Source organism: Bombus vancouverensis, chromosome 10 (genome assembly GCF_051014615.1).
Source record: "Bombus vancouverensis nearcticus chromosome 10, iyBomVanc1_principal, whole genome shotgun sequence".
Classification (NCBI taxonomy): Eukaryota; Metazoa; Arthropoda; class Insecta; order Hymenoptera; family Apidae; genus Bombus; species Bombus vancouverensis.
In genome coordinates this window covers 2,409,887-2,435,750 of record NC_134920.1, presented here as the reverse complement: position 1 = coordinate 2,435,750, position 25,864 = coordinate 2,409,887, and the positions used below count along the sequence as shown (strand labels likewise).

The window sequence follows — 25,864 nt, the reverse complement described above, 5'->3', positions numbered from 1 at the left end:
TCTATTTACAAAACTGAACTTTCTCTGCTACAATTTTACGATATCATCAATTAGCTACTTTAATCCTAACAGGAAATAGTTTTAAGCATAAATAGACGATCTATCTGTCTGCCTACTATCTACGCGTGGATTACACGTTAGTGTGTACATGTCCCCGTTTCTTATAAAATAAACTCTATTTAATCTGGAATCGAGACTGAATGCACCAGTGTTAATGGAATTCAGCCTGCTGGATGTGACACGCTCCACTAGGTCCTCGGACTCAATTGAGAAATAACTAGGAGGTTCGATTTAACGGAGCGTGAAAAAAAATTCAATGTACAAAAGAAAAAAGTAAAAATAAACACAGCTGTCTGATATACCGCATATACATAAGAAATTAAAGATTCTAATACGTTATACTTAATTAGCCAAAGAACAATATGTATGTAAATAAGGATGATTAAATACATAAAGCTCTGCGTAAACAAAATTCTAGAAGTAAATAAAATATTTCTACATTTATGTCAACGTAAATAACCATCCAACAACAAAGAACTCACCTTCATCCTTGTCCGTTCCACCACAAAGTAAAAATGTTGAGACCATAAAAAAGTCTTGTGATAAAACTGTCAGCTCCAACTATTTTTATGGAATAATGAATGTCACCTTCAACCTGGAACAAGAAGATTAAAAATGTTACTTATTCTTTGTAATTCATTACTAATACATACATATATGTAAGAGAAATTTGAAGGACAAAAATAGCTCTAAATATCCTAAAATTATTGGACATGACCAGAGTAATAACATTGGCGCCCATGTAATAGGAACTACGCCAAACTACCTGAATCGTGGGATCTCGTCTCCTGTACCGATCGTCCGAGCTGATCTTGGATGGATTTAAGGTTCCAAGAGTGATCCAGTGTGTATTTCTCACTGGTAGAGTTACGTAAGCTGGATCAAAGAATTCGACAGTAATCTAAAGAATCCAAAAACCTAAGAGTAGTCTAAGCATATCTCATAATGAATTGGTTCAGCGTAGATCCAAAGATCCAGAGGTGGTCCATAACATATCTTTCAATTTTAGACTAACTTTAAAAGGGATTCAAAGATCCAAGTTATCCACAACGTTTCTCATAACTCTACACAGATCTAGAATGGATCTAAGAATTCAGAAATTATCCAAACTACGCTTCACAGTTCTAAGCTAAATTCAAGAATCCAGGTAGAACTGGTACAGGTGGAGCCTAAGATCGGACACTACAATTGTGAATTCAAGATATTGTGTAATTCAAGATAACACTCAGAGTCTCGGTGTTTATAATTTACAGTTATACCGTAGTAGATCTTGCAGCAGCCTTAGAGTTCTACGAACACAGGATATTTTAGGAGTTTTGCGATCCTGGGTCAGGGATGTCATTGGTTCATGGCCTTCAGGAGGACTGGGGGCGAATCCTATAATCGCAGGGTCACAGAGTTCATAGTCCTGTGACCTTGGTAAAATTCAAGGCGTGTCCCTTCATTTCGGAGTCAGGGATTCGGTGTTCCACGATCTTAAAGTCGTCCAGGATGATTCTTATGATATCACGATCAAAAGTTTCCAGTACACGCGTTTGTAGTTAATAGGACAAACCACGTGTCATAAAGTACGAGTTCATGCGACCCTAAAGATCATCCGCTATGAAATTCGTGTCATTTTATAGGATGTATGTTGGTACCTCGCAAAAGGATACATTTAATGTAATGAACTTTCCTATACATATTCACCCCAGTGCTTCCTATCTGATATGTGTTAATAAAAAAATGTTTCCGAGTACAAAATGTAGGATATCTCGTGTATTATAAGATAAATATTATCCTGGTAGGTCACCCTATTGTAAAAATATAAACTGTAAATCGACAAAATTTGAAGGATAAAGAATACTGGGCGAAGTGTGCGGGCATTATCGATATTCGAAGGACAGTGGTGTTACCTCAGTGCGCATTATGTGGGTTACTAGTCCAAGGTCTAACTTCGTTCGTGTCCTGGAACATAAGCTCGTTTGTATGCTGGGTAATTTACCCGAACTTCCGGTGACCTATATCATTCGCGTATATCTATCTTATCCTCAGATAAAAGTTACGAATACGCAATTTTATATCACTTTTTCATAAAAGTACGATAATGATTTTGATACGCATCTGTATATGCTCTTATAGTTTTAATCATTTATCACTCCCCGTATCTCTTCAAGTAGTACGTCCCTTTGTTTATCTGCGATGCTGGCTACGTTTTATATTTTGATTATTTCTTATTATCAACACACACAGATAATAAACGTAGTTTAAAATATTTCAATAATTATCACGCCTTTCTCTCCTTCGCTTAGATCTATCAGTAATTTCACCGTGATGCTTATGCTAGTATTACAAGTTTCGAAAAACTTTCTCCTTCGAAACGAATGAGAGTTGTAGATGAAGAGATACTAAAAAAGGAAGGGAACGAAAATTGAAGAATTACATTAAGGATTCGGTGCCAAAGCGGTCGAATCGACTCGGTCGATTTCCCACAGATCTACTGTCGTTTCTGCAGAAGGAAGTTGTTCCAGAACGTGCCTTCGCACCCTACGACGTCTGTCGATACGTTATTCAATTCCACAATATCGGATTTCTCTTCTCAGTCTGCAGTCAGGCTACAACGGCAACTGCAGTTGCAGTATCTAACAACGATGCAGTTCTATCGAGGTGTCCTTCCGCTCTTTTTCCCCGCGTTTCTACATTTAGATATTTGACAAGCCAAGCAGTGTACAAAAATATTTGCAGAATCATATTCTGCCAATCTAAATTGTGAAGAACATTAACGATCAACGATACAACAGCTTGGACGATGTTACAACAAACTTGTAGTTCTCGTAAACTCACTCGAGCAAGATGTGTCTTGGTATATCTGCATTTTAATCAGGTTGAACTATTTAATAAAGGCAAATGTATTTCTCGCTCAATGTTACTTTGCTTATTAAAAATTATAATGCGTGAGTGATTGTGGATTATAAAAGCGACATACGTGGCTGTACATTCACGATAAGAGGCTCGCCTAATTTGTGACTCTGTTGCCTTGCAGTCTGCATCCATTATTAATTCTGTACGTAATAGTGGGAGTTTCTCCATGTATCTCATACAAACGATGAGCTTGTGTCTGTAGTCAAATTAAAATTCATGTACATGTAGAATATATCCTTGAATGCAATTTCGGGTATCAGTGTAAACCTCGATGTGAACAATAGCGTTAAATATTGAAACGATCTAAGGATATTTCACTAACCGTCAGACATATTATAAAATATTGATGAAACTGAGACTTCTGAATCGTAAGAATGGTAAATTAATGAGCATTATTCGCAAAGCTACAAGTAACACGTAATTGTCTTTAATCACTCTATGAACTGATTCTATCGCTTACATATTATCTATCTTCAATCTTTAGACTATAGTAATGTAATCACACGATGAATATTTAAGAAAAAATTAAACTTATGAAATTTAAGTGATTTGTTAATTCTGATCTGAAATAGTTGGGAAAGTGTAAACCATTTTCATGAAACAGAGCGTTGATATATGTCTACGTATTCAAGTTGTTAATTAAAGGTAAATACTTTACTATCTTGATTACGCAGCGTCATATTTTAACATGTAATTTTTAAAGTTATAGTCAGAAGTGATAAAAGCGATTATCGTATTACAGCGAAGGCTGTTCAATTTTTACGACAGGAACATGATATATGTGGATTTTATGTTTCAAAGGATTGTAACATATTGCGTACCTGGTATTTTAATAATTTTTTCTTCTGTTCTACTCACACTTTTGTACTCGTTCACAGATGCAAGCATGTTAGATTAAGAATTTACACGTTTAAGATCCGGTTAAATTATACGTTCTCTTGCATGATTAAACAAACGTTAATATAATTCATTCCTCGCAATTACATAGCTCAGAGTATCCTTGAATCTTCATAAAAAAAAAATAAGTACAAAATTTATATTTTAAAATTGCAACACGCCGATACGAAAACAGATAATAAAATGAATCAAAGAGAAATTAATTTCACAAAATAAACTGACCAAATCGTACGAAGAATTCAAATCATGCTTGCGTATCTTGCGTATGTAGGAATGTGACGATAGTTGTACGGAAAGATCCGACTCAAGGTTACCATAGCCTTGAACATGGAATCGAATAGCCGATACATCGCGTCGGTCCAGAGATGCTTCGAAGGATAAAAAGTCCAGTCGTTGAAATGGATTTTCAAGAAGAGAGAAAAAAAACGAACGTGACTAGAACGAATTGCGAAATAGAGGGAAAAAGAGAAGAAGAGAGAGAAGGCGTGAGAAGCGGATAATATCGAACGTCAACTTGCAATGGATTGTTACAATCTAACGGAGCTTTTTGCATAACGTGACGCGATACACGATATCTCGAGATCGACAAACGTACAGAGTTAAGCAGCGATAGCTGTTTGAAATATGTATTTCCCAGATGAACGCTATATTTCATCAACTTCGCAGAACCACTCTTCGACGTAATGACGTGCGAAATTAAAACTGATTAAAATAAATAAAATCGATTCCATATCTCTTGTCACCGTAATCGCGAAATGCAACATATTTATAAATACATACGTCGTAAAAAAAAGAATATATCTCGCGTGAATGACCCGATTTTCAGAAGTGGATCTTAATAAGAATCGCATATTAAATTTAAAAAACCGAATCCGCTTATCACGTGACAAGTACTTATTTAAATCGCGCTATCCATTTCATTTTATAAATTAAAAAGTGCATCATTAAAGTTCTTTACTGTACGCGTCGTTTAACTTATACCGCGTAAAAGGTACCAAGAAACAAATACTATTAACCATCTATTCACGCCCGCTTTTTTATGAAGACTTCATAAATTTAGCAATAATCTTGCTACGTCAGGCTCGAGATACATAAAACCGGGCGAACGCATACACACGTGATTGCGAGAAGGAATACCGGTGAGTTCAGTTTTAATACACATACCCGCGTCGTTATTTTCTTTACATAAAATTTTATGAAACCTTTTCACACAGTAAGGATTCGCTATGCAAAAAGAAACGAACGACGTCGACTCTCATGGCAGCGAGGATCTTTTTAAAAATGTATTAAGGATGCAGCGCACAGTTGTTAGACATTATGGTCTTTCAAGATCAGGTTATCTCATTTTTTCAACCCTTTAATATGCATGTCTGCAATAAAACAGAGATGTGTATCGGTAAATTTTATTCAGGACACGCCCACAACTTGTTCTATCTATGATGCATTATTGCGATAATTTTTCTTCGCCTACGTTCTCATGACGTGTATCATTGCGCATCAACACCGTAAGAACAGGTACGATACTGCTTATATGAAGAGCTATCCGTCATTGTTACTTGTTTCACGTTCTTCAAACGAATAAAATGAATAAACTACACGTTCGCTGTTAAATCGTCATTTTATCTTAAACAGGAAATCCATCGCAGTTATTTAGAATTTAGTAATAATGTTTTTCGATATTTAATATTGAAAATTGAACGGTTTGAATGGGGATCTCCCATCAGAATTCTGAACGAAGGCATAATATTCGGTGATACGATAAGGTGTTACGGGATAAAAACAAAATATTAAGAAGTATATACAGTAAGGAATTATTTTAATGCGACGAAGATTTAAAAAAAGATGTAACCTATACCGCATCGTACTTGAACCGGCATCGACGATTTTCGATTAAATAAAGTTGAAGTGGAGTGTAAAATCCATCGTCCATAAATAGTTTATATCTTGCTTATAATCTCGTTATATTTTCCACAACGTTTTACGTGGAACGAAAGATGTCGAACGAGTTCTGTTTACATTAAACCGCGGATAATTAATGTTTCCCTTCCGAACACTCATATAATGTCAACTCACTGTTTTTTGTCCGCTCTATCAGTGTATACGTGCAATATGACGGTGATTAAACAAAACCATTCATTAACAGAAGCCATTAAGAGGAAGTCGATATCATCACGATGTACGTGAATCATAGTATACATTTAAAAAAGTGATGGAAATTATTTGTATTTACGATCCTTTACACAGTAAAAATACGAATGTCGACTTTGTAGAAATTGAGTTAACGTCTCTTACGGTACAATCGAGTTATTTTCTTTGAGGTATAATATACATCGAATAAAGCTGCTGTACTTTCGACCAATCGCGGAGACGTAAATTCTCGTTACAATTATAATAATCGACACCACGAGTTGATCGATCCCCTGATTTCCGTTAAGATAATAGCGGTGACTCAGTTAGTATAACACTGTGGTTTACAGGGTTATAAGGTTTTTATTTCCGACACTTAAGTTACACTGTTGAGTAGGTATAAATCGTAGATGACAACTTGTCGCACGAAGATAAAATAGATATGCACAATAGAGCAAGGCTCTTATAGTTGAATGTAGTATGTTAGTGGACGTAGCACTAGAGGATACTTAGGATAATAGAGGAAGTGAATGTTCGGTAATCCCGAGAACCGACTTAGATAGTTGATGTGAGTTAGACTCCTCTAGCTTTGTATAATAAGTAAAGTTGACTTTTCGTGCTTAGATTTAGACTTTGTAGAATAAGTAGTTGACTTTTCCAGCGGTGTAGAAGAAGTAGTTGACTGATTGTATGAGTATCTGTATGAGTATCGTATTAATAGGGAAGTGCGTTCTCATAGTATTACGGAAGAAAGCTCGGTGTGGGTGTTCCTTTTGAATTAAGAACGTGGATTCGTTGCTCACACTTTTCGTGAGTAGAGTGAGGGCAACGATCTGCGATGTCCATTGGTTTAGGTCAATGTTAATGAGTGACGAGAGGGGATGGAACCTCCTACCAATGTTACTAGTTGACGTCATTGTTTAATGGAAAAACCCGGGTTTTCCGTTAGTTAAACATTTGCCTTTTGCATTAAGTCCCTAACTGTTTTCTCCGTAATTAGTACGAACGCATAATAAACCTAAGGACTGTTCCATCCACAAACCGATAACACCTACAGGAACAACAATTCCTTCAAGGTTAATAGGATTTAGTCATGAATGCCAAAACTACAAACCTAAGTTTATAGTGGGTCCTTAGGTTTATTGGGGGTTTGAATAGCGGTGCAGATCCTTAGCGGCCAGGTAACTAGTGACGTCGTGCGGACCGTTTCACGCGACGTAACAGCTGCAACCTTCGTTTCCTTCTTTAACTCCTCGAAGCGAATTGTTTTATCATCGTATTATCGTTGAAATTTTTTGTGTACGGTTCGTCTACATTCAGGTATAAACTAAGTTCCTTTATTCCCAGAATCGAATCGTAAAAGGAAAAACTAGATGGACAAGCGTGACGGAATTGGTAAACCAGAAATTCCGTGAGACGTCAGATGGCACTTAAAGCGATATGACTAATCTATGTAGTTAATAATATCCATGTAAAATGAACAAATATACAACTACCGATGATCGTAATTCGTATGAAATTTCCTCCTATACATGTGTATCTATATTAATGGTCATCTGTTAACTCATTAATATTGATCGTCATGTATTGGTATTCAAACGTACAAAGTACAAAATAAACGTTTCGGGATTTTCTCCATCAAAGATAGTATAGAGATAGCATTAATGCTTCGATCTCTCTGTTCGGAAATAGTACCTAAACTATCAAAGTTCTTAGAACAATTTGTATCTGCAATCGAATGTATGCATCTATAACACCCAGGTTGAGAATGCAATGAGACGAATAGCCAATGTACCAGCCTCTGGAACTATGTTTCATTCAAATAGAGGTTATCGATAACAATCAAGTTGACTTATCCTTGATAAACTAGCGAGCACTTGTGGTGACTATTGAAGTCTTACGAAACTGCAACCTGTATATGATTACGAATGGTCATTTGTTTCTTTTTCAACACGGCTATAAACGTCTCAACATCTTGGCGAATTTATTAACGAAACACAAAACTGACTAGTTATTCGTCTGAAAAGTATTCATTTCAGGGATAAGTTTTATTCGTGTCCTTATTTTATATTTAGAGTGTCGTATAAGTACTTCAATTAGATACTGGAATTTTCTACAAGTAGTTAAATTTTTTCCTCGTAAATCCCCATATACTTTTGTTTATGTAAAAAGCTATTTCAACAGAAAATAAAAATAAATAAACTCGAATAGCAAGTAGAGGAAAATTCTTAGTACGATGTAGGAACTTTAATATCAAATTCTCAGGAAAAATAAATTAAATTAAGCAGGAAAGTGTTTCATAATCTTTATATGCATACTACTATATTGATAAATTACAATTAATTATGTAATATATTTCCCCTTTATGGATTACATTCTCCTTCTACAGGTTACTCCGCGTAATTACGACAATGCGACAAATTACGAATCAATCAACATTTAGATATTATATGCTTATTATATGCATATTATATGCTTTATGTCGTTTACATAAAAATTTAATCTGTTTGAGTCACTTCCATTAAGATTGAATATATAAATCTCATTTTCTAATTTTTCTGATGTATTATAGTATGAGTATTTACAACTCTGAGATGTATTAAGAAAGGTCTGCTACCTCCTAAAATACTCTTAATTATTTACATATTCGAGAACGGATTGCCTAACACTAAATTCAACCTTTGCTTACTTTCTCCTCTCCTTTTTTAGAAGTTCCAATCTTAGATTAAGCAACAGAGAATAGTCAACGAAAGTACCAAAGTATAAGATTCGATTGCAAGAAACCACATGGTTATATAGGATACCTTCAAGGCAATTGAGAGTAATCTTTATTTAACGATGACATATAACTTTCTCGACGACATGATATTGAACTTTAGTCACCTAGAGAAGGAACAGTTCCCGCCAGAAGACCCATTCTTTAAGTACTTGGCCTTCGAAGAGCACCACGATCGCGAGTTGGCAGCAGGAAAAGGATCAACGTAACGAGCAAAAACGGGGAACCCACGATAAAAATCAAGAGAACTGCAAACCTGTTCGCCTATGTTCCTTATCCACCCCCACCCAAAGAGTTGTTTTAGTTAAGCACGAGCAAGAATATATACTTCTTCGTAGATCGTGCGGAGAAATTGTACATTCCGGACGTACCCGTCGTTTCCCGCATCGTTATCCAACCGGCGGTAACAGAATAAAACATGTTATTCGATTTTTTGGTAGTTCTTTTTAACTTTATTTTGTTCGTCACCATGGTCAACTGTAATTTGGATTTACAACTGTTACACGTGGTAAATAATCATTTCGTTATCGAAAGATTTTGCAATCGTTTTATGATTTTACAACCGTATGCAAATAGTTGTGATCTTTCAAACGGATATAACCTCTTTTCCTAGATAACTTGAAGTGAAAGTGTATAGTCATTTATCTAGTAATGTGTAAAATAGTCGGTGATTATTTTGAATTATTATTAGTGTAAAGTAATTTTAAATTAATGCCAAAATGTGTTTTTTAAGGTGTTTCGACACGGTGATAAGGTACCACAGCGGGAATATCAAAACTATCCTAACGATCCTTATCGCGACTACTCGTACCATCCAATGGGTGATGGAGATTTAACGAACGTAAGTAAAAAATTTATGTAATAATTAATAGTCAATAATGGAATAATTAAAAGTCAATGTATATTATCTATAACATAGTTCACAACTATAAATATCGATTATGATCTTATCCTTATACATTTCAATATAATCACATCTGGTAGATCTTTATAACCTAGATACGAATCTAAATCTCATATACCATGTCAATACTAAGGTGTGGTTTAATAAAGTATTTTGCGAGTTCCAAGAAATCCTTGGAAGTACGATCAAAGAATTTTGTCTTTGCAAGTGGTTATTCAAAACTTTGGACGAACTCGAGACATTCTTCTCGCGTGTAATTTCATACTACATATTTTTCTACCATAGTAAGATGTAAAAATATTTGATTTTTAATCTTCTCAATTTTTTAATGGCGCACAGTAACTCTGTAAGATCACGTTTTCTAAAACGTCTCTTCCAACGTTTCAACGTTATTTCCACAAGACAGTGATAAAGAAAGTAATCATTATCTATTACGAAACAATTACGAAGTCATTAACGACACATACCGGCAAACACAAACGATAATTGTTTCGTGAAACTATGTATACAGCGAGGCAAGCTGCGAGAATACAGGATTGGGACAATGCTCCGTGAACGTTACGATCAATATTTCGGGCCAGATTACTGGCCAGAGAAGATCTATGCCCAATCGACTCATATTCCAAGAACTCAGTTGTCTCTGGAGCTAGTTCTAGCTGGATTATTCCCACCCTCGGAGAAGCAAACCTGGAATCCGAATCTACCTTGGATTCCGGTATTCTCGTTCTTCGAGCCTTATGAGACTGACAATCTTCTATTTCCGCATCATTGCCCCAGGTAATTCTTTTCGTGTCTATCTTTATTATGAGATGCGAATTACTCGTGAAAAATAGGATCGTAAGAACACCTGACAGCTCTTGATATTTCAGTATAATTATGTATCTTTATCGTTTGTGACTCAAGATACAGAGAAGAATACAGTAAATTCCTGCGACAAAGCAAAGCGCGGGATTTAATGAGCAAGTATAAACCTATAATGAATTATTTGACCCAGAGGACCGGGAAGGCCATCAACACGACATCCGCTGTTACTTATCTTTATAATTTGTTAAAAGAACAGGTGACGTTACTTTCATACTGTACATGTATTGAATATAGATTTTTGAAAGGATTAGATAGTTGAAAAACATTGATTTGCAGGCATCTCAAAACCTGACTCTGCCAGAATGGACCAAATCAGTTTATCCTACTCCGATGAAGGAGATAATCGCGCTAGACTTTAGACTCAGATCATACACAAGAACGCTGAAGCGTTTGAATGGAGGTACAAGGATACTAATTTTTTTACGTGGAACATTGTTAATATCACGCGAAAGATACGTTAATCATTCTTGTACTTTCTTTTTACAGGTTTGTTAATACGTAAAATGGTAGAAGATATTAAGACGTACAAAGCGGGCAAATTAGAACCGTACGATAGAAAAGCGTTCCTTTTCTCAGCGCACGAAATGAACGTCGCTGCAGTTGCGAGAGCTTTGGAATTGGACGAACCCATTGTTCCTGCATACGGTGCTACTCTCATTCTGGAAACGCTACGCGATAAGAAAGGGAATTATTACGTTCGGGTAAATATTTCGTCCATAAAATACAGAATGTTACATTAAAAATGTATTTATTAATAATTACTTTTATTACTTCGTTGCTAGGTTTTACACTGGACTGGAGTTTCCGAACAGCTTATGATCGAAACGATTCCTGGTTGCACAGAACTATGTCCCTTAGAAAACTTTTTTGCCATCGTAAAGGATGTGTTACCAAGCGACGATGAATATCATTGTCACCCTACTGAGAATATAAAAATCTCAAGCAATAGCGAACAAGTATATACCTCAGGCTCGAGTTTAGCTGTAGGAAAAACCTGGTATTACGTAATATCTTCTTTGTTCCTTACTATTTCAATTCTACGTAATGCCATCGTTAATGTTTATCATTAATTTTACGAAGGTAGATCAAGGATTGCAATAATATTGTTAGCGTTTGGAAAATGTTGATATGATGTTTTGCGTCTTTGAATTGAGATAGCTAGTAAAAGTATTTGAATACTGCTAAGAGAGATTTATGTTTGTATTAGTAGATTCTTTTAATACCAGTATCATAAGATGTTGCTATTAGAATAGTAATACTTATATGTAGATGCTCCATAAAGTATTAAATTAGACAATTGCAATATTGTTGTAATCTCTAGTCAGGATTATTAACACTACAGTCATATAGATATCTTTTCCTTCTTCATTAAGGTGTATTAAAAATTCTTGTTTATGTTGTGTGTATATAGCTATATATAAATATGTCGGAGTCAGGTTGGCATTTTGGGGTGTTCTATGAACCTTTACTTTACCGTCGCGGATGTAGCTAATATTTATCAGTACGAATGTGGACACTACAAGAGGCTATGAGTAATGGCAATAGGATGTTCGAGATGATGGTGACAACGAATTCAGGTTCGATAACGAATCCACGGTCCACGGGATGACCAGTATCAGCGTAACTCACTCGGCAATTCGTCCAACGACTAACTAACTAAAAACCCTCCCAATCCAGATGAAACTGCCCTTATATACTCCTGTCCCCTCGGGTTAATCCTTGTTTTTAAGGAGAGTCATAAAATCATTCCGTACCTCTGTCAGGTACGCGGCCCTCCCGTGACCGTGGCTACGTCTGGTGACCCGTTATGTTACCTTAAACCTGAACCCATTGTCGTAAAGCCAGGTTGAAACATTAAAAGTTATTTTCCTTATTTTTATTGCTTAAACATAAAAATCTTGACTATGGTAATGGGGGGTATTTCCCAGCATTCCCGACGGAAAATCCCACTGTCCTTCCATCTCCGACAAATATAAAACATTTCAAATTATATAGATACTTGAACATACATGAATGTCGGTAGTGTGTACTATTTGAAAATCAAAGTATTATATTTTAGAAAAAATACGTTTGATTCTCTAAACCGGTACATGTATAGATTAAAAATACAGTCCACACAGATCACAGCAGTGCCAATATTCCCGTAACTGAATAAAGAAGAGTGTTTGGCAGACACGAAATGAGAGCAGATTCGATTTGCAAGTTGACGACTTGATTCTCCTATTTTCATCCAGGTTAAAAGTTCAAAAACCTTTATTTAACCTAGAGTAGATCTAGCGAAATATTTATCAGTTTAGATTGACATTTTCCGTGACTGTGATAATGTAATAATGATAGTGGAAATACGAGTTCTCGTTATTAGCATAAAGTGCAATTGATGAACGCTAAAATTAATAAAAAGTACATTTCCTATTTTTTGACACTAGTTTTTCACGCTCAAATCAAAATGATAAATAATTTTTATCGATGATACAATCTACTGTATTTTTACAACAAATTTGCGGTTCCAATTATGTTAAATATGTTTATCTTTTTCGAGACAACATAGAGATAATAATACTGCCTTGATTTACATTTGAAACGAAATCAATCAATATATAACTCAATTGTTACAAATGCTTTGAGTGTATCTAAACGCATAATTCCGCAGAAGAGTCACTGGCTCATACAGTACACGTTGTACAATTCAGCTCAAACAGTAATACGCTTCAAGTGTCCTGTGTATTAATTTACATAAAACAATCGGCACATGTATTCTTGTGATGCAATGTTCGCCGGTAAACTGAATCGCTCAAGCACACATAGCGAATGACTTTTTAACGAGTGGTGTTGCTTTGGTTAATCTTTCGCATTAAGATTACAACTAGCCTCGAAGTCTCACGAAGAGGCGCAGAACGGATAAAATTGAGCTTACGATCGTTATACGAGAAATAAATTTTTCATTAATACATATAATTAAATCAAAATTTAAAAATATTTCTATCAGAATCTTATGGTAACTTTGAACTATTATATTATTATATATTAAAAGAAATTTATCATATACTACATTCAAGCATTTATACTCTCAATAATATATTGGAAATGGTTAAAATATTGACACAGTTTTATTAACGGAAATTTTTGAATTACTGATAAACAAAAAGCGAGTCTGAATGATCGATGCACATGCAACTGCAATATAGTAATACCTGTACGCCTTCTTGCGAAAGCTCTACAGTGACTAAGAAATATTTCGACGTTCAACAGCACGAACTAGCTTGCAAATGGATTGAAACGCTGCAAATACTCTGCAGCTTTGTTGAAGGCGCGCTGAAGCATTATTTGTTCTCTCATATTTATTACTAAAAACATATCCTGGATAATTGATAGAATTCATATTTCATTCCTTATCAATACTTCCCATTTCAATTGTGTATTAGACTCTCCTAATCGTTACAAGGATCATTAAATTCTCATTACAGCAAAAAATTAACATTCATCTTATTTCAGCAAACGATAAATGGCTATAGGATATTACGTGTAGGTGTAGTAAACAAGATACTTGATAATAGTTTTAAAATTACTAGTCACCGTCATTATCTTATTTTGCATATTTTCATCAGAAATACGTAAGCGTAGAGAACCGTACCAAACCAAAAAATTCGAGGTGATCCTTTACCGTAACTTTCATTGGAGTTAAGTTGGGATTGGGTTGTGTGAAGATATTCTACACAGTTGAATATTTTATACATGAAATCTTACAGATGTAATCTACAGGAATTAATCGCGAACGATTGAAGGAAAATCACACAGAGTTCAACGATGCATATAATTTTGCATAAAAACAAATTTATGATAATTACAGGCAAGGCAAAACGTGTGGGAATTCTTGGACGATATCGCAAATAGTGACTTCTCAAGGCTAGGATTTCCCAATAAGCATGTAACTATTTAAAAGACAAACGAAGATAACCGCGGTTGACGCGTCAGTATCTTGAAGAAATTCCCGAACTGCATTGCGTAAATTGCGACCTTCCATATCATCATAGTGTCATTTATCCGATATCGTTGTAATTTCTTGAGAGCATTAGATCATACCTTTTTTAATAGAATAAGATCTTCATTAGAATATAACCTACATATCCGCAAAATTCTATAACAAAATTTTTCTTTTATGTATTATAACTTATTTCTCTAGATTTCGCAATGGATTCGTCCTTGCACTATGAAGGTAGATGATAATTCTATGACTTAAAGCGCAAGTATGACCATTTTAATGTAACGAAATAAAGAAAAAAATAACCAAAAACACTTTTGACACCATTCCTTTATAGAAGAACGATCACTGTTTCCTTCGAAATATTTCTCGCGTTAAGAATAAGGTGAAATCAAGTGCTGTGTAGGTACAAGAAAAGAAGAATGTAGACAATCATTGGAAAGAATGCTGCAGGAAGAGCATTGTTCAAGCTTTATGATGTGTACATAATCGCACGCGTACATTTTTACAACTTTTCTTAACGTTTACTTCAATTATACGTAGGAATGCGATTTTTCTTACGCGCAAGAACTACTTACACGACGATTGCATCACGCGCAACCTTCAATTCTTTTTAATTGTTTTATAATCTTCATTCTCGATATAATGAATTTATTCTGAGACGCAAATTAAATATATATTGATCTTCACATTAATATATAAAAAGAATCTTTTATTTAAAAAGATATTTGAGATTAAAGAATATAATATGGGCCAAACACTTTTTCGAGCAAAATGTGATTCGTCTATCCGCAATCGATTTGAGTAGGTTACTGACCGAACTTTTGTTTGGTAGCCTAAATGGTAAAACCGCGTCCGTGGGATGCATACAAGTGCATTATCAACACCAACAGTAACTACATTAAACTAGCAAATGCATTTTGTGTGTCTAAGTGAAATAGCTTGTCGTTGTTAATTTATGGCTGGGCCTCATATCATGTAGAAAACCTACCACAAAAATCAATCTACCATCAAAAATGAGGATTATATTTTCATAAATACATCATCAATTTCTCATCGATATTCCTCCATGATCTTTGTGCTATATGTGAATCGACCTGCCACTAAAATGTCGAATCGATTACAGCTGTCTCATCACTGTAATTAACTCGACGTTGCTTAAGGTGCGCTTCGACCGTGCATCAACGCCACAGAAGCGTGGATAATTTGCGGAGCGTAAATTGGAACGTACGATGGCGATGTCAGCGATGCCTATTTCAGTTATAAATATCTTGGAATGAATCGTGATGCGTTTCCGGAAGGTAAATGAGAATAGATAAAAGGATATTCTTTTAAATTAATAATTGTAAGAAGAAGTCACGAGAGCGTAAAATAAATCAAACAATCGAAAGATTTCGGTCGAAACGCCAATAGCGGTTTTTTCTAATTAAATTCGAAAAGAAACAAGATTTTCTTAAGTTGCCCAATAGCGTTTGCGCTTTCGAATTTTCCATTCATTGAATATCCGTGCGAGGTTTCGTATCTATTTGAAATAATCTGACTCGAGCGCCGCGTAAAGATTGCGTAAATGTGAGTCACTTTCAGATGTTCAAAGTATTATGACACATTTTATATAACGTGTTCACGTATAAACTGTACATAGTTAATACAAACATGGTATGTCATATACATATGTATACGTGTTTAAGAGACAAGATTGGAAATGACCATCGGCGAGCGAGATTCGAATAATGTAACACGACACATACATACGTGAAGTAAATATAGAAAGAAAATCCTTACCCATTTTTACTACACTAACATCATCGAACGATTCTGTAGTTTCTCCGCAACTTCTCGAATGTATTCTACTTTTCATCCAGGTTTTCCGTTTTTCTTTGTACTCAAATGAACGATGACAATACATCAACTTAAAAATTGGCTATAAATAGTGAATTCAATATCACATTATTTTCTTTTCTTCACGTTTTCACGTTTCTCCTTAACCAACAAATTAAGATTACGATTTATGTTTATGTGTATCACTACATTTAATACTAGATGCAATCAAGAATCAATTCTCAATTCTGTGACTCGATGCTTTGTTTACCTCAAAAGTGTACTTCCGTAGATAAAAAATGAAGATTGTAATTTCACTAGACACTCGGTACAAATTTTACAACCGTTACACGATAAACTATGAGTATACAATGTTAGCTGTCACAAAAAAATATAGCCACTTAGCAATATACCGGATAACTACAAGCATGCACATGCTGCCAGGTTGAATCTGCTGTCACGCCTTGAGCTTCTCCGATGCATCGTGAGCAGGTGCCAGGTAAGGGGTTAGAAAAGTCGGTGCCCTCGGCATAGATTCTTCTTCAAGCAATTGTATTCACACATGTCTCTCAAGTGCTTTTCGTGTTGTCAAAACGAACGATACTTTAGTTATCGTGTACCGTTTCATTATACAAAACAGAACAAAATTTATATAACATCATGAAATAAAATTGCTCGTTAATAATACAAACATGTATATACATGTATATGAAGAATAAACAATTATCTGCTATTGAAATCAAATCATGATTATGTATCGATTATGTTTGCATACAGTATAATTATGTAATAATCTTCTATTTATACACTCCAGTAGGATTACGATGATGATGTATTAAATTTTTCGTTTGAAATTTACAACCTCCATTGTGCAGCACAACAGAAGATTCGAATACGATTGTTTAAACATACTTATTATCGTAAAGTGTTTCGCTTGTTGTGTGCCGTGTCCATCTTTTTCTTATTCGACCGATTTGTTTCACTTTTAAGTTATTACTTCTCACACGTGTATCGGCGATAAAAGTAACCGCTAATACTACCGCCAATTTTCAAATTTCACCGTTCGATGCCGCGCTTTCACCAAATGGCAGATAATGAAACAGCTGTTTCCACGAGTATGAGGACATCTAACGGAACGCGCGCGCAATCGCGCCAGCGACAGCAGGAGAGAAGAATGGAAGTCGTGAGGGTCGAGAGCCGATCGTATCTGCAGTAGTAGGCAGACCGTTCAAGGAATCGACTAAGAAACCATGGCTGCAGGTTGTTGTGGAACGAAAAAGCAAAAGCTGAACAATTCGTCAAGTGTTCCTTGTAACGGTTCGATATTACAAAATGGCATACAATTAAGAAACAGTGTAATAGTAAAGCCTGAGATGGGCTTCTTTTGCTTCGATGTTCTTTATTGCCAATTACATCAACTCGACCCTCCAAAACCGCCCAACTTTAGCAACGAAGCATTGTAAGTAATAATATTCACTGTCGTTGTATTTACTTTTTTAAATTTTCTATTCTTTCTTTCATATTACCGTCTCTTTCTCTTATATAGCATATCTTTGTCTTATATGCCTACGTATCAGCTGCTCTCTCTTTTCTGTTCAAATGTTGTGTTCGTGTGCCTTCGCCTTCCTTGAGTTTCTTTGTTACAATGTTGATGCATCCAAACAACGAAATACGAGTTTAATTATAAGAACTTATCGCCTACGTAAAGTTCAATGTTGGTTTTCACTTCCGAAATATATTATTTATTATTTATTTATATTCATGATACTGTTTACATAAAAATAAAAATCATTTATTGCGTATATGTATGTATATGTATCTATAGGATCTTTTATAAAAATTTAATTTTCTACATATTTATTCCTTTTTCTGTTTATTATTATACAGAATCAAGTTTTTATCTCGTAAAGAAAATATATTTTCTTAGATTATCAACTTCATCCATATAACCATGATATATTTTGCCTAAAAGTATCCTTATTTATAAATAATATAAAAAGACAACATATATCTGTATGCATTGTGTATTTTATAGCCCATTATTTGTGACATGGACTATCGGAAAAGATATGAGGTTAAGAGGTTGCATTGGAACATTTAATGCAATGCAGTTACATGCTGGACTTAGAGAATATGCAACAACTAGGTAAAATTGTTTATTTTTAATTTAGATAAAATATTGCTTTATGTTTTTAAAAATATGTGGAACTTTTTAAAGTGCATTCAAAGATTCACGCTTTAATCCTATCACACGGGATGAATTACCGCGTTTACATGTTAGTGTGTCAATTCTGAGACATTTTGAAGATGGTGTTGATTATTTAGACTGGGAAGTAGGTGTCCATGGAATTCGTATAGAATTCCATAATGAGAAGGGTAATAAACGAACTGCTACCTATTTACCTGATGTTGCAACAGAACAAGGTTTGTAATTTACTTATATTTCATTATCTTTGGTAAATACTTTTATCACAGACTATAATTCTGTATTATACTACACAATATAAAATTCTATGCTACAAACATTAGATATTTTGAAAAGCACAGTTTATTGTGTTTAGGATGGGACCAGATACAAACAATAGATTCATTGCTGCATAAAGGAGGTTACAAAGGGTTGGTCACTCCAGATATTAGACGTAGTGTGAAATTAACAAGATATCAAAGCGAGAAGGTTACCGTAAGCTATCAAGATTATATGACACATTGGCATAGCCGAAGATGCTAGCAGCTGGCTTGGGGTCCTAGTCAAGGACCCCAATTGCCACCTAATTCTGTTGCAGTTCATTATAACACTAATACGTCTCACACCTCCCATTTACTATACAATAACACTCAATACAATTCTTATATGGCCAGTCAGGAACATGGATTAGTAATGACACAACGTAATCATCCTGCATTCATTCATCCTCTTCCAATACCCCCTATTTCTCCCGTTATGTTACCTATATGGGATTACTCATCATTTTGGTGGGATCAAACAAGTTCATCTTATCCTCCATCACATTCTCATCTTCATCCTCCGCCCCGTGTTCATCGTTTGTCACCACAAGAAACTGCTGATCGTGGAATTCGTAAACGAAAATGACATTGGAGGCGACTATTGTTTGCAATCTTTCATTGTTTAAAATGGTGCCTACTGTACTTTGTATGTTTCTGCATACACAGTTTCCCCCTTATGATACCACATGGTCCTCCTTGAGGACAATAGCATTTTATGTATGATGGCACTGTCTTTTTTCGTTATCTCAGATGACGTAATTAATATCATTATTTAACTAATAATTGGTATAATCGTAAACTATATACGCATATACGACAAGTGCATTAACTTTTAACTTTAATATTTATAATCATTGATAAAACTATATGTCAAATATTCAGATTTTAAAACATATATTATATAATTGCCTATTCTCATGTATTTTAATGCGTTCATAAGTTAAACAACACGATTCAGTTCATAGAATAAATATTTCAAGATTAAGAAATAGATTATACATAATGTGCAATTAGCTTTGCCATCATACTTACTGTGTCCATTTATATTTATGTCTGCAGTATACGAGTGATATGAATAACTTTATAGCACAGTGATGCTGCCTGCAATTCACTGCCTGCTTCACAAGGTTTAATGTACAAATTCACGCGAAAATGTTTCTATTATCCATATATTATAAAAAATATAGAATATCATTTTTAGATAAATACATAAGTGAAGATTGAAAAACATTAGATTTTCTATTGATAATATTTCTTCTAACGATGTTCTATTAATTCATACATAGTATATAGTTATTATATTCTGCATAACTTTTGTATTATTATTTACCGAAAGTTATCGGAAATTCACATAGATGGTTAAATTAATATAAATTAGATAATTATCTAAAACTATATGTTACATTCTCTTAAATTAATCATATGCAAAGAAAGTTATTAACTTCCTTATCGTTATTTTGTCATGACTGTGTCATGAATAATATATATGTAAGTACTAATTTTTAACTTACTAATTTAAATTTCATTGTATTGATGGCATACATAAATTTTGCTTTAATATGTGCAAATGCTTATATTAATGCACTGAAATTTTTAAAAGTGAAAGCCTTTAATAACGTCTAATTTTTTATTAACAATATGGACTTTTATATTTTTATTTCTTTTTTTTATACCATTGATACATTGAAATTTATTAATTCTAGTTATATTATAGTCCAGCGTATTATTACAGCAAAGGATCATACTACTGAATACATAAATATGTAATTCTTTGTGAATAATCATAACTAAGATTAGTCATAATCAACTAAATTAATAGTAGATACCTATTTGAAAATTATTATTAATTTTACGAAATTTAGATAATACTCTTAAAAAAATAGCAATGTAATAAAAATGATAGAATGGGACCTCTACTGTAAATAAGCAATGGACTGCATTATGACTATTAAAATGCGTTAATAATAGTTGTATTATAGTTGTAGATGAAGATGTGACGATCTCATTGTGATTTTAATATTGTGTGACTCATAAAACACAAATAGAGTTGCTATTGCTTTCTGTAACATACTTATCTTATTACTTTGTTTTTCTTGAAACAACTTATTATTATATCTTGTTAAAATGATTCGATGAAGCAAATATTTGGTGACTTTGAGGTACAGTAAAATGTGTTCTTCCACGTGTTGATATTTTCACTTTTTTTATTTACTAACCTTCACTTAACTACTTCTATACACTGCCAAGTTATTAATTACTGCTTTTATTATTATATATATCAAAGCCCTTGTTAACAGATACAAGTGGAGCAAAACTTGATTTTGTTAATTATAATATAATTATTTTAATTAAAATATATAATATACTTGGGTTTTCTTGGTATAAGCATTTGTTTAGTATAGTTTTATTATTCATTGTTTATATATATATATACACACACATATACTCAGCATTATGTGATGTCTAATTAACTGCCATTTATATACTTAAATAATGTCCAGTATTTGAAAACTAATTGCATGTGCTTGATTTGTGACAATAGAACATTTCAAGTCCTTAGTTAAAAATAAAGTATTCAGAGTGAATAAATTTAATATTTTAAGTTTAAAGTGTATAACAAAAATTAGTAATGAAATAAAAGAGATTAACATGTTTAAGGGTTGAAAACATCATGAAATAAATATACATCTTTTTATATTTATATTGAATTAATGTTTCTACATTGATGTAGAATAATATAAAACATACATTATTATATAGGAGATATAACTTTGTTGTTTTTATGCACATAATAAATTTTTCATGTACAAGTAACTGAAATCATTTTTCTCTTAAAATTGATTTGGATAATAAAGTTAAGCGGTAATATACATTATATAATTACAAGAGTACTTGCAATTACAACTAAAAAGATTTAATATTTTATGCTGTTGCTCACTTAAAAAGAGCACATTATTCTATGACTTCAAATGTATTTTAATGGACAAAATATGTATTGTGCCTAATGAAGAGGATTTCTGTTAAATAATTTATACATAATAATATGTATCTACATAGATTCATAAAAAATGAAAAGTCCACAATTGAATGAATATAAAGAAAAGTTATAATAATTTATTATATGATTGGAACAAATGAATAAAAATTTTATATTATCAAATTTGATTACACTATTGTAATTGTTATTAATATCCCTATTCTGTTATATATGTCGGAGATGAAAGGACACCGGAGCCTTCCCCTGGAACTTCGGGAAAATCCGTAAAATCGTAATTAAAGTTTACAGTTGTAATTAAACAATTTGCCGTTATTCTGCCCAATGGTACTTGTTTGCGATTTGTGATAATAAACTTGGGCTTAAGGCGACCATCAGCCGCCGAACGTAGCCGCGGTCAACGGGACGGGCGCTCTAACAAAGGTGCGGAGTGATGTTATGACCCTCATTAAAGGAAATACCCATAGAGGTACCTGACAGTAAATCATGCCAACGGTTCCTTCGGACAATGAATACCTGATGTTGAGGCACGTACATAGCACAAGTCCAGTTAGCCCCAGGACCCGCTATAAAACCTGGGTTTTTTCGGCAATTAGGATTTGTGCAAACGGACAGGCAGCTTTTGTCCCAAATCGACCAATCGACAGTGACGTCGATCCGAGGATCTTGTGTACTTAGACACCCCACCATAGTTTGGCCTCGGTAGCGTCATTGGGACGAAAATTCATTCTTTCTTGAGATCTCATCGACGAAGGGAGTAGCGTCTTACGACGAGTGAGTAGTACACGTTTGAGTTAGAGCAAGTATATCTATCCTCCCGTTGACCGTGGATTCGTTATCGAACCTAAGACCATTTTCACTAGTGTTGTGAGTGCCTAATCACCGCTGTTGATTGTCGAATCGGTAGTGTTCATACTCGTAGTATCAGGCCGTATCTTCGTTATAACGCAACGCTGGCCAACTCCAAGGGAGGTCTATCAAACGCCCACAACCCTGTTCCTGACTCTTCTCCGACATATATATACTTAATTTGTATGTACTACAACATTTTATATTCTTTAACTGCTCAAAATTGTTTGAAATTATGATTAAATTTATAGCTACGAAACAATTAGTACGTTTATGTATGTATTTAAAAGAAGGATAACATTCATTAGGAACGTACTCCATAATTAATGATAAAATAAGTTTCGTTCAATTAATGCATAAATGTACTTATTAATTATATTTAAATATCCAAAATATATAAATTGATGGTTATTCATGTATTTTTGAAATTTTAACTAAAACAATAATATGCATTCTGGTATTAGAGAAACATTCAGTAGAAAAATGGCGGGCAATGAAACAGCTGTTTTTTTGCATGATGAGACATCTAGCGGAACGCGTGCAACATAATCTCATATGCAATAGCAACAGCAACAGCAACGAATGAATAAGATGCATGATACGGAACCGATCGCATCTATCGTACTTAGAAGAGTTAACTAAGAAACCATGGCAGCTGGTTGTTGTGGAACGAAAAAGCAAAAGTTGAATGATTGTACAAGTATACCACGTAATAATACCGTAAGTTTACAAAATGGTATTCGTATACGGAACTCTATAATAGTTCAGCCTGAGATGGGCTTTTATTGTTTCGATGTCCTTTACTGCCAACTGCACCAACTTGACCCACCAAAACCACCCAACTTCAGTAACGAAGCTTTGTGAGTATTTTTATTGATATTCCCATTCAGCTACTTTCTTGTTTGCTATTTTTAATAGTTCAATCTTTTATGATCTTAAATTTGAAAATACGTTTCTTCCAATATGATATTTTTGATATTTTATTTATGATTTATCTTCTGATTGTCTCATTACATGTATTTACATTTCGTGTTTATAGCTGTATCCGAAGGTTATAATTTTTATTTTATGAATATGATATTGCAAATATGTCTCAAATATTATTGACACAATCTTTGTATTCAAATAGTTTTTATTCAATCGAAAATAAGAAAAAACATTGAACATATTTTATTTTTATTATTTTGTGACCTATGAAATACTTGAAAATGTTCGGTAAAACTAGATATAAGTAGTAACTATGTAGATAAAATTACATGCATAAATATTTGAATTAGGATTTTTGAAAGACTTGTGCTTTTTGATTTCATATCATTTTTCAATTTCAGTTAGATGAGAATTTGTATTCAAATTTTAATATATTTGATCAAAATTAATATTAATATATTAATATTTATTAATATTTTTATATTAAAGCCCTTTATTTGTAACATGGACCACGGGTAAAGATATGAGATTAAGGGGTTGTATTGGTACATTCAATGCAATGCAGTTGCATGCTGGATTAAGGGAATATGCTACTACTAGGTAGTATTTTATATTAAATATAATACCAATATAAAAAACATTTTATATATGTTTATAGTGTATTTTTTTTATAGTGCTTTCAAGGATTCTCGGTTTAATCCTATCACATTAGAAGAACTTCCACGATTACATGTAAGTGTTTCTATACTCCGACATTTTGAAGATGGAGCAGATTATCTAGACTGGATAATAGGAGTTCATGGAATTCGTATAGAATTCCATAATGAAAAAGGCAATAAACGAACTGCTACATATTTGCCAGATGTAGCAATAGAGCAAGGTTTGTATTTTCGTTTTATAAATTTGAATTTGTATCCTTAAGAGAATTTTGTAAACAATTGTTCTATAATACGAAGCAACATATATTAATGAATTAATAGCTTATTTAATGATTAAATTATGTTTAAGTTATGGTTATGTGTAATGGTACTTGTAGAATTTTACAAAGTCAAAATTTTATTGATCTAGGATGGAGCCAAATTGAAACAATAGACTCCTTGCTACATAAAGGAGGCTATAAAGGATTAGTTACTCCTGATATTAGACGTAGTCTGAAATTAACTCGATACCAGAGTGAGAAAGTGACTGTGAGTTATCAAGATTATTTGACACATTGGCAAGGTCGAAGATGCTAGCAACTGCCCTGGGGTTCTCTCAAGGGACCCCCCATTTATCATATATCTGGCAACATTTGTTATCTAAATACAGATACATTTAATTGTTGTCTACAATATATTAATTATCAATGCAATAATATAATGGCCAGTCAACAAGCATTCATTATAATAGAAGTTAATTATTTTTCATATACACAATTGTGTTCAATATCTATTAATTTTATCGTCTTATCCTTACAAAATCATCTTTCATTTCTATATATATATGTACAACTTTTTTATTTATCATTATATCATAATCATTATCACAAATGTCTTCCTGTAAAAGCTATGGAATACATAAATATGGTACTAAAAGCAGTTCAACTTAACCTTTTGATATTTCCAGTGGTGTGGTTTACTTCATAAGAAAATATGTTTGTTAACAAAGATAATAGAATCCTGAGTATGATGGCCTTATCCTTTCTAAATCATTATTTACAAAATACTAAATGTAGTAAAAATAATATTAATGTTCAAGCTAAATACAGTTGGAAATCTTTTTCAAACTGTTCTATATTTAATATAAATATATTTTCATTTAGCTCATATAAAATATTGTTTATTTCATTTTTTTGTCCATAATATGTCTCTTTTATTGTGACATTTCCTAATTAATAGTTGAAAAATAAATGTACTTAATGTGTTTACTCTTGCCATCATACTAACATCTGCATTTCTGATTGTAATCCAAAAAATTGTGATATTCAAACAAAATTAATATATTTCACTATTAGTAATATATTTGAGAAAGTAAACATGGATGTCTGGTATGTATAATTGTAAGCATTAATAGCTTTTTTTAAACATTAAATATTAAATATACTGTTTCTTATATAAAAAATAAAGAATTGTTAAATATAATACTGAAAAATTTTTGGAATTAATATTTTATATTACTTTTTTGTATAGAAATATATATAATATCGTGTACATATAAGTGTAGTTTTACTTATAAAGATATAAATTTATTCAAGCACAAAAATCATTCATGTGTATTGTTTCA

The 25,864-nt window shown here is 33.3% G+C and overlaps 3 protein-coding genes across 5 annotated transcripts in view; 2 read left to right on the top strand and 1 right to left on the bottom strand.

Annotated features, from left to right (window-relative positions):
• RhoGEF3 (Rho guanine nucleotide exchange factor 3) overlaps positions 1-16,811 on the bottom strand; it is a 135,169-nt gene extending 118,358 nt beyond the window's left edge. The window contains exons 1-3 of one of the 3 annotated variants that reach the window (XM_033338953.2): positions 16,598-16,808; positions 16,291-16,488; positions 543-655 (exon numbers count right to left, since the gene is read on the bottom strand). In XM_033338953.2, the coding sequence (XP_033194844.2) occupies positions 543-588 (46 nt within the window). In that variant the 5' untranslated portion in view covers positions 589-655; positions 16,291-16,488; positions 16,598-16,808. Of the gene's footprint in view, positions 1-542; positions 656-16,290 lie in introns of all 3 variants that reach the window. The other 2 variants (XM_033338954.2, XM_076622369.1) reach the window with 2 other exon arrangements.
• LOC117159268 (venom acid phosphatase Acph-1) lies at positions 9,078-12,719 on the top strand. The gene is made up of 7 exons (XM_033338967.2): positions 9,078-9,269; positions 9,495-9,602; positions 10,177-10,442; positions 10,569-10,725; positions 10,806-10,929; positions 11,016-11,230; positions 11,312-12,719. Exons 1-7 carry the CDS (start codon positions 9,180-9,182, stop codon positions 11,597-11,599), a joined length of 1,248 nt encoding a protein of 415 aa, XP_033194858.1. The 5' UTR covers positions 9,078-9,179; the 3' UTR covers positions 11,600-12,719.
• Positions 16,812-17,472: 661 nt separating the features above from the next.
• LOC117159191 (uncharacterized) lies at positions 17,473-25,179 on the top strand. The gene is given in 9 exon segments (XM_076622267.1): positions 17,473-17,785; positions 18,362-18,472; positions 18,545-18,750; positions 18,888-19,049; positions 19,110-19,360; positions 23,240-23,535; positions 24,092-24,202; positions 24,277-24,482; positions 24,671-25,179. Coding segments are annotated over 9 exon segments (1,719 nt in total). The 5' UTR covers positions 17,473-17,576; the 3' UTR covers positions 24,838-25,179.
• Positions 25,180-25,864: the final 685 nt, after the last annotated feature.